The 14,329-nt window shown below is 42.4% G+C and overlaps 1 protein-coding gene across 5 annotated transcripts in view; it reads left to right on the top strand.

Annotated features, from left to right (window-relative positions):
• The window catches only part of DCAF5 (DDB1 and CUL4 associated factor 5), a 108,490-nt gene that overhangs the window by 79,469 nt on the left and 14,692 nt on the right, over nt 1-14,329 (top strand). For all 5 annotated transcript variants that reach the window (XM_055289033.1, XM_055289032.2, XM_055289035.2 and 2 more), the window contains exon 7: nt 51-117. In XM_055289033.1, coding sequence (XP_055145008.1) covers nt 51-117 — 67 coding nt within the window. The remainder of the gene's footprint in view (nt 1-50; nt 118-14,329) is intronic.

A 14,329-nucleotide genomic window follows, 5' to 3' on the forward strand; every position in this document is an offset into this window, starting at 1 on the left:
ATTCTATATTATAATATATAATGTTATCTATATATTTTTTGTTCCAACAGTATATCCTTTCAGGCTCTGATGACTTCAACCTGTACATGTGGAGAATTCCTGCAGATCCAGAAGCAGGCGAGTATATCCTTTGCATGAACGTACTGCTATTGCTGGCTCTGTTGACCTTTGGCATGCTGTGCCCTGAGGGGACAGGTCTTTAGCAGTAGAGGACAACATTTCTCTTCTAACATAAGCTGTAACCAAAGGAAATTTAAAAATAAAAATTATAAACCAGATTAAACTATATCCCTCAGACATAGCCTTATCTGACGTAAATGATGCTTAGATTTTTTTTTCCTCCTAAAAACCTTTCTTCAGACTTCATAGAACTCCTTTATGTCCCTTATTTCCAATCTCTTCCTATTTCACACCTGGATTTTTTTTTTTTTTTTTTTTTTTTTTTTTTTGAGACAAAGTTTCACTCTTGTTGCCCAAGCTGGAGTGCACTGGTGTGATCTTGGTTCACTGCAACCTCTGCTTTCCGGGTTCAAGCGATTCTCCTGCCTCAGCCTCCCGAGTAGCTGGGATTACAGGCGCACGCCACCATACTGGCTAATTTTTTGTATTTTTAGTAGAAACGGGGTTTCACCATGTTGGCCAGGCTGGTCTCGAACTCCTGACCTCAGATGATCTCCCCTCCTCAGCCTGCCAAAGTGCTGGCATTACAGGTGTGAGCCACCGCACCCAGCCCACACCTGGAATATTTTTGTCTTGCTTTTACATGCTTTGCTTTTATTATCCATCTTCATATTCTTGCTTATTACTTTACAAACGGTTGGTAGGGCTCTTTCTTTCCTTTGTCTTCCCTGGTCATGTTAACTAAAGGGAGACTTTCTTTGTTGATGGACAGGTATGTTCCCTGGGGCTTTGTTGACCTAGGACGTCAAAGAAATTAGGAAGAAATATTTTTACATTTGCTGTAACTGTATTCTGAAAAAAGGCTGCAGCTTTCCATAAATTTGTATTTAAGCCATCTGAGCTTTCAAACAATGTGGATCATGCCTCTTCATTCTTTTTACTTAGTTTTTTTTTTCCCTTTTTTTTTTTCCTTAGGATGGTTTGTTTCATAATCTTCTTTATTTTTGATAATAGTGTCTTCACGTGCTCAATGAGTGTTACCTAATTGTAGAAAAATGTCTGTTTTTAATACTCAAACAGCTCAATATAGCCATCTGTTCCAGGTGATACATGACATTAAGCTGGAAAATGGCCTTTAGGAAAATTAGAGGACTATGCCAAGTATATTACACAAAATGTGTCTATAGTAGTGCTCAGAGTTTAGGGAAGTTCTTGGCTGTTGCTGAATTAACAATATTCTTACCAAACATCTGCCTTTCAAAACCTGTTGAGGCCTACTTTTGGCATAACTCAACATTTGCTGTGGTCTAGTTACTAAACAAGTTACAAAAGGGCTTTTCCCCTTCTAGAATTTAGAAAGCATGAGTGAAACAGCTTACCTTTGAAGCACAAGCAAATGGAACAGCAGTAGTCTACTTGAACAGAGTGATGTTCTAGCACTTGAAGTGGTTGCGGATACAAGTCTCCCATGCCTGAAAATCCTAGCTTGATTCGTTGAGAAGTAATCTTTGGTTTAATTATATCTTTTACCTGATCTTGAAAAGCTTTTAATTTGTTAGTATGACTTTAAAAATAGAATGTGGATAATCCTTCTTCTCCCCAGGACTATTCTCTGGAATCCTTTTCACGTTTGAATAGAGAGAATAGGAAAGAATTAGCAATAGTATCGTAGGTTTTTTTCTTCTCCCTGCTGCTTTCTCTTTTTTTCTTTGTAAGAGACAGGGTCTCACTCTCTTGCCCAGGCTGGAGTGGAGTGGCATGACCTTGGTTCACTGTAGCCTCAGACTCTGAGCTTAAGTGATCGTCCCACCTTGGCCTCCCAAAGTGCTGGGCGTATAGGCATGAGCCACTGTGCCCGGACCCCTGCTGCTTTCTTTACTGATTTACGATATCGACCATCTAGTCTGCCAGAGCTGCAGTAACAAAGTATCACAGACTGCGTGGCTTAAACAACAGAAATTTATTTTCTCACAGTTCGGCAGGCTAGAAGTCCAAGATCAAGGTGCTGGCAGGTTTGGTTTCTCTCGATGTCTCTTTCCTTGGCCACCTTCTCACTGTGTTCTCACTTTTCTCTGTGCACATGCATCCCTAGTGTCCCTTCCCCTTCTTATAAGGAAGTTCTCATGTCACCTTCTAGATGTTCTCCAGAGATAGTACCCCTAAGTTTATTTAGTAGTTCCTTAAAAAATAATTATGTCAATTCCTCTGCTGTACTGATTTTCTCTCCTGAATTTGTTCTACCCTGTTTATGGATTAACTGAATACATCTAGCAGATTTAGTCTGACCAGGCCAGATAAGAATCTTTGGCTGCTTTATTCTAAAATGCACTATGCAGTGTTTCAGAAAGTACACCCAGTGTCACATAAGCTTTTTTAGAGGCCACAGAACCCATAATCTCTTAATACTTTCCACATGGGCTATGGTTGGTTCTGGATCCCCATCCTTTACTTGGTACTTGGGCTTCTTTGTGCACAAGGACAGGACCTTATAACTATTCCTGTTGTTGGATTCACTGACTGTAATTGAGGGTTTGTTTTCTCTGTATCACTCTTCAGCATTACATCGTCAATCACAGCAAATCTGTCCCTTTGATCATCATCTTGCTCTGTATGTAACTAAAGTATCTTTTAAGATTATTTTTTAGCATGTCTTGACTCATTTGGGGATTCAACCCTTCTGCCACTATTCTAACAGATCCCACCCACATTTTTTTTCTTTTCTCTCTCTCCTTTTTTTTTTTTTTAAAGTCAGGGTCTCGCTATGTTGCCCTGGCTAGAGTGCAGTGGCTATTCACAGGCACAATCATAGCATACTACATACAGCCTTGAGCTCCTGGGCTAAAGCGATCCTCCTGCCTAAGCCTCCCAAGTATCTGGGACTACAGGTGTGCATCACTATGCCTGGCCTCTTTTATTTTTTTTATTCATGAATCTTCTCTTTTTCTTTCTATTCTTCCTTCTTGTTCTTTTTTATTACCTCCACTATTTTTGTAATTAAGTACTTCTTTTTATCAAAGTAATACAGCTATATAATTTTTAAATCAAATAATAAAGCTTATTTTTTAAAAGCACAACAGTCCCTTTCTCTACCTTTGCCTATAACATGCTCATAATATTTTTGGATTTTCAATATTAGACATTCTCTGTTGACTTTCTACTATTGAAATCAGTCAGTTTCCCAAAAGAGGAATCTTCATTTTCCTACCTAGAGAGTATTTGCCTGGTAATTAAACTATGGCTCTTAAAAGCCAAATAGGGAAATGGGGCTGTGAGTCTTACAGATCTATATGAAGACTTTTGTTTAATCCCACCCCCAGCTGTGCCTTGTATCCCCAGTCTAAAACCTCTTTGGGTCAATGTCAGTTGGCAACCCCCAGACTTCTGCTTATATGGGAAGAGGATGGTTTCCTGGTCATGTGGACTCAAGGGAAGAGTTTTATCCACGCTTTATACATGGTTTTAACTCCTCCTTTTTTCAGCCCTACTCCTCAACATGGCTTCAGGACTGTTTGGTACCCCTCATTTTTACATGTAATACCTCAATTTTTAAATGTTGACAATTAATGCATAGCTATAAAAAATATTTAGCAACTTTCAGCAAGCCTAACAAGATATCTGTGGGCTGGATGCATCCCTTGAGTTCTAACTTTGAATGCTTAGATGAGGAAAATCTTGTCAGGAAACTCTTAATCCAACCTAATGTCTTTTTGACTTAAATAATCATGGGCCAAGGATAAGTGCATACACATTCATTCATTCATTCATTCATTCATTCTCTCTCTCTCCCTCCCTCCCTCCCTCTTTCTCTCTTATATTCTCTGTGTACCTATTGGATATATGATTCTAAGGCAGGCTAGTAAGGGAAAGCTGGCTTGCCATGGTATACCTAATGGCATAATCAGAACTAGACTCTAGATGACAAGCAGTCAGCATTTATTTGATGCCTGCTGTGTGTTTCATGTGCGTGCCGAGTGCTGAGAGAACGAGATGGAGAGCGTTCCTGAGTGTGAGCCAAAGTCAAGGCCATCTTTTTCTTCTGCACACTCCTGCTCAGGAAGACTATTAATCAGTCTTTGTTTTTTTGCTATACAAACTCCAAAGAGATGAAATTTATTTACTGTATAAACAATACTATATAAGTCTTTCCAATAGGACTTCCTAGTGGGCTGAGGAGATCATTTCAAGATGTAAGACCTGTATCCACTATAAAACTTGCTACCAGGGAAGATCAGGTCCAATTTTTTAGTAATTTCAAACAACTCATTCTAAAAATCCCTTTAAAAATTAAAGGAAGGGGCCAGGTGCAGTGGCTCATGCCTGTAATCCCAGCACTTTGGGAGGCTGAGGGGGGCAGATCACTTGAGGTCAGGACTTTGAGACCAATCTGGCTAACATAGTGAAACACTGTCTTTACTAAAAATTCAAAAATTAGCCGGGTGTAGTGGTGCACACCCATCATCCCAGGTACTCAGGAGGCTGTGGCAGAAGAATCGCTTGAACCCGGGAGGGAGAGGTTGCATTGAGCCGAGATCACACCACTGCACTCCAGCCTGGGTGACAGAGGAGACTCCGTCTCAAAAAATAAAAACAAAAAAAAGTGAAAAATAAAAATTAGAGAAAGGAATAGAACTAGAACTGGGAATTTTGCTGTGGCAAAGAAAAAGTCCACTGGAATATGTCTAAGACCTCTAAAGTAGGTAGGAAGGGCATCTGTTTTTATGTGGTAATTCTGAAAATAAAATAAATAGACCAGCAGTTACATATAGAGCCAGTGTTACATATTGAAAGGAGCATTAGACTTAAAATCATACCTGGATTCAAGTCCTCTAACTTGAACTTAACTACCACTAACTACTTGTCTGATTCTTAGCAAGTTACATAATAGTATTTGTCTGAGCCTCAGTTTCTTATATAAAATGTCTCCCACCTCTGCCTTATATTGTGTGATGATTTAATAATCTTGGAAGCTTTCTGAAAACAATGTGTATTCAAATATAAGACATTGTTACTGCTATGTATAGTAAGATCAGTGTAGATCCATCATTTCCAAAGCATTTTTTCCCTAGTAAGTTAGGTATGGAAGTAATGGATTTGGCAATGTGTGGGGAAGGTTGGTAGGTGTCTCTTGAAAATATTTATGTTGCCTTTCCCTTCTCTTTCCCTGAATTCTTGTTAGAAAGGGCTTTAGGGTTTTCACAGGTCGAGTTGCTTTTCCTGAGCTACCTCTTACTCTAAGACCTTCTTATTTATGGAAGGAAGCATAATGTGATAGAGTTGTTAGGAATGGCTTTAAATTCCTGATCCATTTATCTTCCAACTGGGGGCTTTGGAAAAATTTCCTAATCTTACCAAACTCCTGTGAAATAAGGATAATACCACCACCAACAACAATAATACCTTCTTAGGATTATTGTGAGAGTACTTAGTAGCTACTGAATGACTGTTATTCCTCACTAAGAAAGCCTTCTCGGCTGGGCACAGTGGCACATGCCTGTAATCCCAGCACTTTGGGAGGCTGAGGTGGGAGGATCACTTGATGCCTCAGGAGTTTGAGACCATCCTGAGCAACACAGTGGGACCCTGTCTTCACAAACATTTTTTTTAAAACTAACTGTTGCTAGGCACAATGGCTGGTACCTGTAATCCTGACACTTTGGGAGGCTGAGGCAGGAAGATCATTGAACCCATGAGTTTGAGACCAGCCTGAGCAACACAGCAAGACTGTGTCTCTAATAATAATAATAAAAAGAAAGAACAAAAGAATGAAAGAAAGAAAGAAAAAAAGAGAAAAGAAAGAAAACTGGGCATGGTGGCATATGCCTGTAGTCCCAGTTGCTCAGGGGGCTGAGGCAGGAGTATTGCTTGAGCCCAGCAGTTTGAGGCTGCACACTTCAGCAACAGAATGAGACTCCGTGTCTACAAAAGAAGAAAAAGAAGGCCTTCTTCCTTTTTAAACTCACCTTTTAATAACTCCTTAGAGATCAAGACATTGTCCTTCCTTGCTACCCACCTGGAATGGCTGATTGAGTTGTTCTTGCATGAAGGCTGCCCTTGACTCATCAGTAGTTCAAGAGGGTTCTCTTATATGACAAATTTTTCCCTGAATGGAAGGGAAAAACATGTATTTTTACTGCCAAGTCACTGTAACCACCCCCACTGGCAGTAGGCTGATGAAGTAGGCTGGAAACAGCTGTAAATACATTTTTATGGGCCTGCATATGTTTGTGTGCTCTGTCTGTCTTCTTTTTCTAGACATGTATTCACTCTCAGTGACTTAGGCCTAGGTATCTGCTTTTTCCTCCCATGTAATTGGAAAAAAACAGCTGTTTTTAATTGGTTGCAAGTAGTTGGTTATAAACACATGTGAGGCACATATGATGAAAGAAGAACTCAGCATAACTGACTTTTTTGTGCAACTAAGCATTGATGCCTGTGGAGCTCTTTGAGCTGTACTGACAGCATTGGCTGTCCCCATCTGGCTTTTCTCCTTTCTTAAGTAGTTATGTGGTCTCCAGGAGGCAGTCACTGCTCTGTCTGTATTGTCAGTATCCTTGATGGTCCTTCTCTTTATGGTTTGAGACTGGAAGACCCTGCAACTGTTCACTTGGGCCTTTCTGAAATGCTAAGAGGCTTGGATACCTTTTTTAGATGTACCAGGAAAAGAAGTAGTCTATGCCTTGCAGTAAACTTTTTTTTTTTTTTTTTTTTTTGAGGTGGAGTTTCATTCTTGTTGCCCAGGCTGGAGTGCAATGGCACGATCTTGGCTCACCGCAACCTCTGCCTCCTGGGTTCAAGCTATTTTCCTGCCTCAGCCTCCTGAGTAGCTGGGATTACAGGCATGTGCTACCACACCCAGCTAATTTTGTATTTTTAGTATAGACGGGGTTTCTCCATGTTGGTCAGGCTGGTCTCGAACTCCCAACCTCAGGTGATCCACCTGCCTTGGCCTCCCAAAGTGCTGGGATTACAGGCATGAGCCACCACATCTGGCCCTTGGAGTAAACTCTTAATTCTACCAGTGGAGTCAAGAATGAAATAGATTGTCTTAAATCTTCTTATCAAACCTCATTTTAGCAGATAACTTTAACTTCAAGCTTTGTTCCAGAGAGGATGATGAGGGCTTTAACTTCAATTTGTTCATTTATTTAGTATCCTTAGATAAGACATCATGTAAAGCTCTATGGGCCACTGAAAAATGAACATTTTTTTGCCTTCAAAGAGCTTCCAATATAACAGAGATGAGAAAAAGGATGTGCATGGGCACACACACAGACACATGCACTTGATGTAAAAGTGGCTTCCGAGGCCCATAAAAAAGATAATGAAGGAGGTCTTGAAGAGATTTGGGAAGATTGGTAAAGTTTTCATGCAGTTAGCATTTCAAAGGACCCTGAATGATAGATAGGATTTCAGCCCCTTTATTTCTCTGCTCCTACTTAACTACATTATAGTAAAAATGCTGTAAAAGAATATCTGAGCCAGGCACAGTGGCTCACTACTGTAATCCCAGCACTTTGGGAGGCCAAGGTGGGCAGATCACAAGGTCAAGAGATTGAGACCATGCTGGCTAACATGGCAAAACCCCGTCTCTACTAAAAATACAAAAATTAGCTGGGCGTGGTGGCACATGCCAGTAGTCCCAGCTACTCGGGAGGCTGAGGCAGGAGAATTGCTTGAACTGGGGAGGCGAAGGTTGCAGTGAGCCGAGATCGTGCCACTGCACTCCAGCCTGGTGAGACTCTGTCTTAAAAAAAGAAGAATATCTGGGCTGGATTAGGTGGCTCACACCTGTAATCCCAGCACTTCGGGGGGCCAAGGCAGGAGGATTGTTTGAGCCCAAGAGTTTGAGACCAGCCTGGGCAACATGGCGAAACCCCGTCTCTACAAAAAATACAAAAAATTAGCCAGGTGTGACGCCATGTCCCTATAGTCTCAGCTACTAGGGAGGCTGAGGTAGGAGGATTGCTTGAGCCTGAGAGGTGGGGGTTGCAGTGAGCCAAAATCATGCCACTGCATTCCAGCCTGGGGAACAGAGTGAGACCCTGTCTCAAAAAAAAAAAAAGATAGGAAATTAGCTGCAGGAAGATGGAAAAAAAGAAACACTTATTGGGTGATGGAACCCATATGTGAAGATTTTTTTTTTCCTGCATGCTTGTGTTCCACCATCTAATACACTCACATCTTTTCATTTCATCATATATTTATTAAAAACCTTACTATGTGCTAGGCACAGTTCTAGAGACTTGGGATACAGTGGAGGCAGAAGCCCTGCTATCATGGAGCTTATGTTCTAGCAGGGGAAACAATGAACAATAAACATAGTAAATTATGTAGTATGTTTAAAAGGTTAGAAGTGCTATAGAAAAGGTAGAACAGAGGAAGATAGGAAGTGGTATTGGGGGGCCCAGGGTGTTGCAGTTGTATACAGAATGTTTAGTATAGGCCTTACTGAGAAGGTCACATCTGAGTAAAAGCCTCAAAGTGCTTAAGGAGCTGGCCATGCAGAAATTTGGTGGAAGAGCATTTCAAGGAGAGCCAGCGTCAAGGTCCTGAAGTAAGAGTGTACCTGGTGGCCGGGCGCAGTGGCTCACGCCTGTAATCCCAGCACTTTGGGAGGCCGAGGCGGGCAGATCACGAGGTCAGGAGATCGAGACCATCCTGGTTAACACGGTGAAACCCCGTCTCTACTAAAAATACAAAAAATTAGCCGGGCGAGGTGGCGGGCGCCTGTAGTCCCAGCTACCCGGGAGGCTGAGGCAGGAGAATGGTGTGAACCCTGGGGGGCGGAGCCTGCAGTGAGCCAAGATCGTGCCACTGCACTCCAGCCTGGGCGGCAACGAGACTCCATTTCAAAAAAAAAAAAAAAAAGAGTGTACCTAGTGTATTTGATAAACAGCAAGGAAGTCAAGGTGTTAAGGCAGAGTGGGGGATGGGGATAATAGTGGGAGATGAAGTCAGTGGTGAGTGAGGCAAGGCAGGTATGCAGTCATGTAAGCTCTTACTGAGTAAATGGGGTGCCATTAGAGGATTTTGAGCAAAGGAATGGCATGATCCGACTTATTTTAAAAGGATCACTCTGGCTGCTGAGTTGAGGATAGATGGTAGGAATGGGGCTGCCAAGAATAGAAATGAGGAGAACTAGTAGGGGTCTCATTTGATACAGGTGAATGGTGATGATGGCTTGAACCAGGGTAATAGAGGTTGGATTCTAGATATATTTTGAAGGTAAAACCATCAGGATTTCCTAAAAGACCGAGGAAGAGGGCAGTGCAGGTAGTTCAAGATGCCTCTTAAACATCCAGGTAGAAATGTTGAATGGTTTGAAGGTCTAGAGTTCAAGAGAAAGGTCTGGACTAGAAATAAAAAATTTAAATTTGGATAGCATGTAGATAGTATGAAGCCATAAGACTGGGTGAGCTTACCAAATGAGTGTGTATAGTTAGTCAGGATTGAGCCCTTAAGATATTCCAATCTTTAGGAGTCAAGGGGAGGAAGCTGGGTGTGGTGGCATACACCTATAGTCCAGCTACTTGAGAGACTGAGGTGGGAGGATCACTTGAACCTATTAGTTCAGGCCTGTAATGTGTGCTATGATTCCAACTGTGAATAGCCACTGCACTCCAGCCTGGGCAGCATAACAAGAAAACAAAAAGGAATCAAGGAGAGTAGCCAAAAAGGAGATCAAGAAGGAGTAACCAGTTGAGGTAGCAGGAAAACCAAGAGTGGGTGATCCTAGGAAATCAAATGAAGAAATTCTGTCAAAGAAGAGGCAACTATGTTGAATCTTGCTGATAAATCAAATAAGAGTTAAGATGAAGACTGAATTAACCATTGGATTTTTTGATGAATAGCATATGCTGTCATATACTGAATTTTCCCAAGTCAAAGTCATATTGCTTAGGGAAGGACTAGGTAATTACAGAGATTTGATGTCCATTTTATCATTTGAATAACTACTGTTATCTGATTTTCAACTTCTTGCCTACAAAGTACTACTACCTTTTTAGGTATTTGTTCACAGTCTTGCCTTATTAGTATGTTGTTGAGGATTTTGTTTGATACCCCAGCCTAGAGCTGCCAGATAAGGTTCTTCATGAAGTACTGAAAGCATTTCCTATACCATAATCTGTCTTTTTAGCCTGAGGATAGAGTTGTTGGGTTTTTTGTTTTGTTTTGTTTTTTTGTTTGTTTGTTTTCTAAGGTGGAGTCTCCCTGTGTTGCCAGGCTGGAGTGCAGTGGTGCAATCTCCGCCTCCTGGGTTCAAGCGATTCTCCTGCCTCAGCCTCCCAAGTAGCTGGGACTACAGACGTGTGCCACCACACCCCGCTAAGTTTTGTATTGTTAATAGAGACAGTGTTTCACCATGTTGGCCAGGACGGTCTTGATCTCTTGACCTCGTGATCCGCCTGCCTCGGTCTTCCAGAGTGTTGGGATTACAGGCATGAGCCACTGGATGATAGAGTTTTTTAAATAGCACTCTTAAGAGTGTTCTTCACTAATTTCCATTTAGCAATCATTTATCACGTCTCCTTCTTACATACCTTGCTCTATTTTTACTATCTTGTATATGTCAACATCTAAATTTTGGAAGACCAAGGTTCTTTACCTCTTCATGAAGGTCATTGCTCTATTGTTTACAAATACAAGGTTTATCTTCCGCTGTCATAATTTTTTATCTTCTGTCAGCCCCGTCCAGTCTTTTGGCCCCTATTATAAGTTCGTCACTATTGCCTTCACACTTAATTTCTTCCCATTCTTTTTTTTTTTTTTTTTTTTTTTTTTTTTTTTTTTTGAGACGGAGTCTAGCTCTGTCGCCCAGGCTGGAGTGCAGTGGCGCAGTCTCGGCTCACTGCAAGCTCCGCCTCCCAGGTTCACGCCATTCTCCTGCCTCAGCCTCTCCGAGTAGCTGGGACTACAGGGGCCCGCCACCACGCCCGGCTAATTTTTTTGTATTTTTAGTAGAAACGGGGTTTCACTGTGGTCTCGATCTCCTGACCTCGTGATCCGCCCGCCTCGGCCTCCCAAAGTGCTGGGATTACAAGTGTGAGCCACCGCGCCCGGCCTTCCCATTCTTACAAAGGTGTTTGTTCCACCTATTATAGTCATGAGCCACTTAACAATGAGGATGCATTCTGAGAAACGTGTCATTAGGCGATTTGTTGTGCAAAAATGATAGGGTGGGCCGGGCGCGGTGGCTCAAGCCTGTAATTCCAGCACTTTGGGAGGCCGAGGTGGGTGGATCACAAGGTCAGGAGATCGAGACCATCCTGGCTAACACGGTGAAACCCCGTCTCTACTAAAAATACAAAAAAAATTAGCCGGGCGTGTTGGCGGGCGCCTGTAGTCCCAGCTACTTGGGAGGCTGAGGCAGGAGAATGGCCTGAACCCGGGAGGCGGAGCTTGCAGTGAGCCGAGATCGCGCCACTGCACTCCAGCGTGGGGGACAGAGAAAGACTCCGTCTCAAAAAAAAAAAAAAAAAAAAAAAATCATAGAGTGTATTTACACAAATCTAGGTGGTAGAGCGCAGTACACACCTAGGCTGTATGGTATAGCCTATTGCTTCTAGGCTACAAACCTGTATAGCATGTGACTATACTGAATACTGAAGGCAATGGGAACACAATGGTAAGTGTTTGTGTAGCTAAACATAACTAAACATGAAAAAGATACAGTGAAGATACAGGGTTTTGTGTGTGTGTGTGTGTGTGTGTGTGTGTTTGAGACAGTCTCGCTCTGTCACCTAGGCTTGAGTACAGTGGTGTAATCTAAGTTCACTGCAACCTCCAACTAATGGATTCAAGTGATTCTCATGCCTCAGCCTCCCGAGTAGCCGGGATTACAGACGTGCACCACCACACCCGGCTAATTTTTGTATATTTAATAAAGACAGGGTTTTGCCATGTTGACCAGGCTGGTCTCAAACTTCTGGCCTCATGTGATCCGCCCACTTTGGTCTCCGAAAGTGCCGGGATTACAGGTGTGAGCCACTGCTCCTGGCCAAAATACAGTTTTATAATCTTATGGGACCGCTGTCATTGACTGAAACATCATTATGCAGTGCATGACCATAATGGGTTGCAAGGAAAGGGCAAAAAGTCCAAAGACTCCAGCAAGAAAATTAATCCTGGTGTTTTGTCCAGGTTGCATTTGGGATTGATTTCAGTACAGAATACTTAAGTGGTCTCTTTTATAGCCCAAAGTGCCATTGAGGACAGTGTCCCAGCATGATTGATAAATTGCTATTAGACCAAGACATCAAGAAATCTTGACCACATTGCTTTCAGCTTTTAAGTCAAAAACATACTCATTCTTGGAGGACTTCATGAAGCAAATGAACTTGACACTAAACAAAAGCAACTGAAATTGGCTAGAAATGGGAATAGTATTCTGGCTCTTCAAAGGCCTGAGGCAATAAACCCCTGACTGAATGTTATGAAAGTGGGCCATAAGTAGAGAAGGGAGGGAAATTAGGACATACACATTTCCCTTAGTCTTCTCTAGGGAGACATTTGGCCTTGGCATTTAGAAAGATCTTTATCTGAATTTTGAGCAAGGTGTTTTCCCCTGGGATCCTGGGGTCCCCTAAGGTAGTAAGTGGATTACTGATACTGAAATTCTGTGAGATACCTTGTTCTCATTTTCTTTTCTGAGATCTTACAATAGATATGGTTATAGTCTTCCCTACCGCCCTACCATCTCTTCTAAATCAAAGAAAGATTAATATATGGGGACTTTGGCCTCAACTTAGGAACTAAACTTAAAAAGGAGTGTCAGCTTGCCAGGTGCAGTGGCTCATGCCTGTAATCCCAGCACTTTGGGAGGCCAAGGTGGGCAGATTATGAGGTCAGGAGTTGGAGACCAGCCTAACCCACATGGTGAAACCCCATCTCTACTAAAAATACAAAAAAATTAGCCGGGCGTGGTGGTGTGTGCCTGTAATCCCAGCTAGTCAGAAGGCTGAGGCAGGAGAACTGCTTGAACCTGGGAGGCGGAGGTTGCAGGGAGCTGAGATAGTGCCACGGTACTCCAGCCTGGGCAACAGAGCAAGACTCCATCTCACAAAAAAATAGTGTCAGCACATTTGGCTAAGCCAACGAAAGCAGATGGCCCAGAGAAATGACTGTTGGTTTATACAGAATTTTATAAACAAATGGCAGCTCAGGAATGAGATCTTTTTTCCTGGGTACGTGGTATTTTATTTATTGGTACCCATTATTAGCGATTTGGTCAGGACTTAGTTCAACAACCAGGGGGGTGAAGTTGTTCCTTACCCACAGTCTTAAGAGATGACCCTGAAGGGAGATTATGTGGGTTATATAGTTCTTGGATAAAAATATGCCCTTCCTATCTCCTTCCAATTTGATACTACTGTTGACCAGCACGGTCTGGTTAGATGACAGAGTAAAGGAGACCCTAGATTCTTTCTGATATTGGCATTTTGACTTTAGCTATTTCAAATTAGAGGAGAAGCTGTCTGGCTTATACAAATTTCTAGGACTAATCTCAAAAAGTTATTGTATGTAAACTGTTCAGTAGCAGCTATATTCAATAATCTCAAACCTGGGAACCAGGAAAGAAACTATGAAAAACCTCTCTGAAGCCATTTATTGCTATGATTGTACACAGTCTTGGTTACCTTAAACAAATGGCCACTATAATTCTGCCTGTACCTATTTTTACCATCAGTCTCTGGGTTTATTGATTTCCTCTTCTTTTTCAGATTTCCTAGGTACCAGCATGGGTGGAAAGAAGGGCAAAAAAGACCTTGTGTTAAAATTGCTACCAAGAAGAGAAATCAGGGCTGGGCACGGTGGCTCACGCCTGTAATCCCAGCACTTTGGGAGGCCGAGGCGGGTGGATCATGAGGTCAGGAGTTCAAGGCCAGCCTAAGATGGTGAAACCCTGTCTCTACTGATAATACAAAAATTAGCTGGGCGTGGTGGTGGATGCCTATAATCTCAGCTACTCAGGAGGCTGAGGCAGAGAATTGCTTGAACCTGGGAGGTGGAGGTTGCAGTGAGCTGAGATCGAGCCACTGCACTCCAGCCTGGGCAACAGAGCAAGACTCCGTCTCAAAAAAAAAAAAAAAAAAAAAAAAGAGGTCATATTGCATGAAAGTGTAAGAGAGGGCCGGGCGCGGTGGCTCACGCTTGTAATCCCAGCACTTTGGGAGGCCGAGGCGGGCGGATCACGAGGTCAGGAGATCGA

This window comes from Symphalangus syndactylus, chromosome 8 (genome assembly GCF_028878055.3).
Source record: "Symphalangus syndactylus isolate Jambi chromosome 8, NHGRI_mSymSyn1-v2.1_pri, whole genome shotgun sequence".
Classification (NCBI taxonomy): Eukaryota; Metazoa; Chordata; class Mammalia; order Primates; family Hylobatidae; genus Symphalangus; species Symphalangus syndactylus.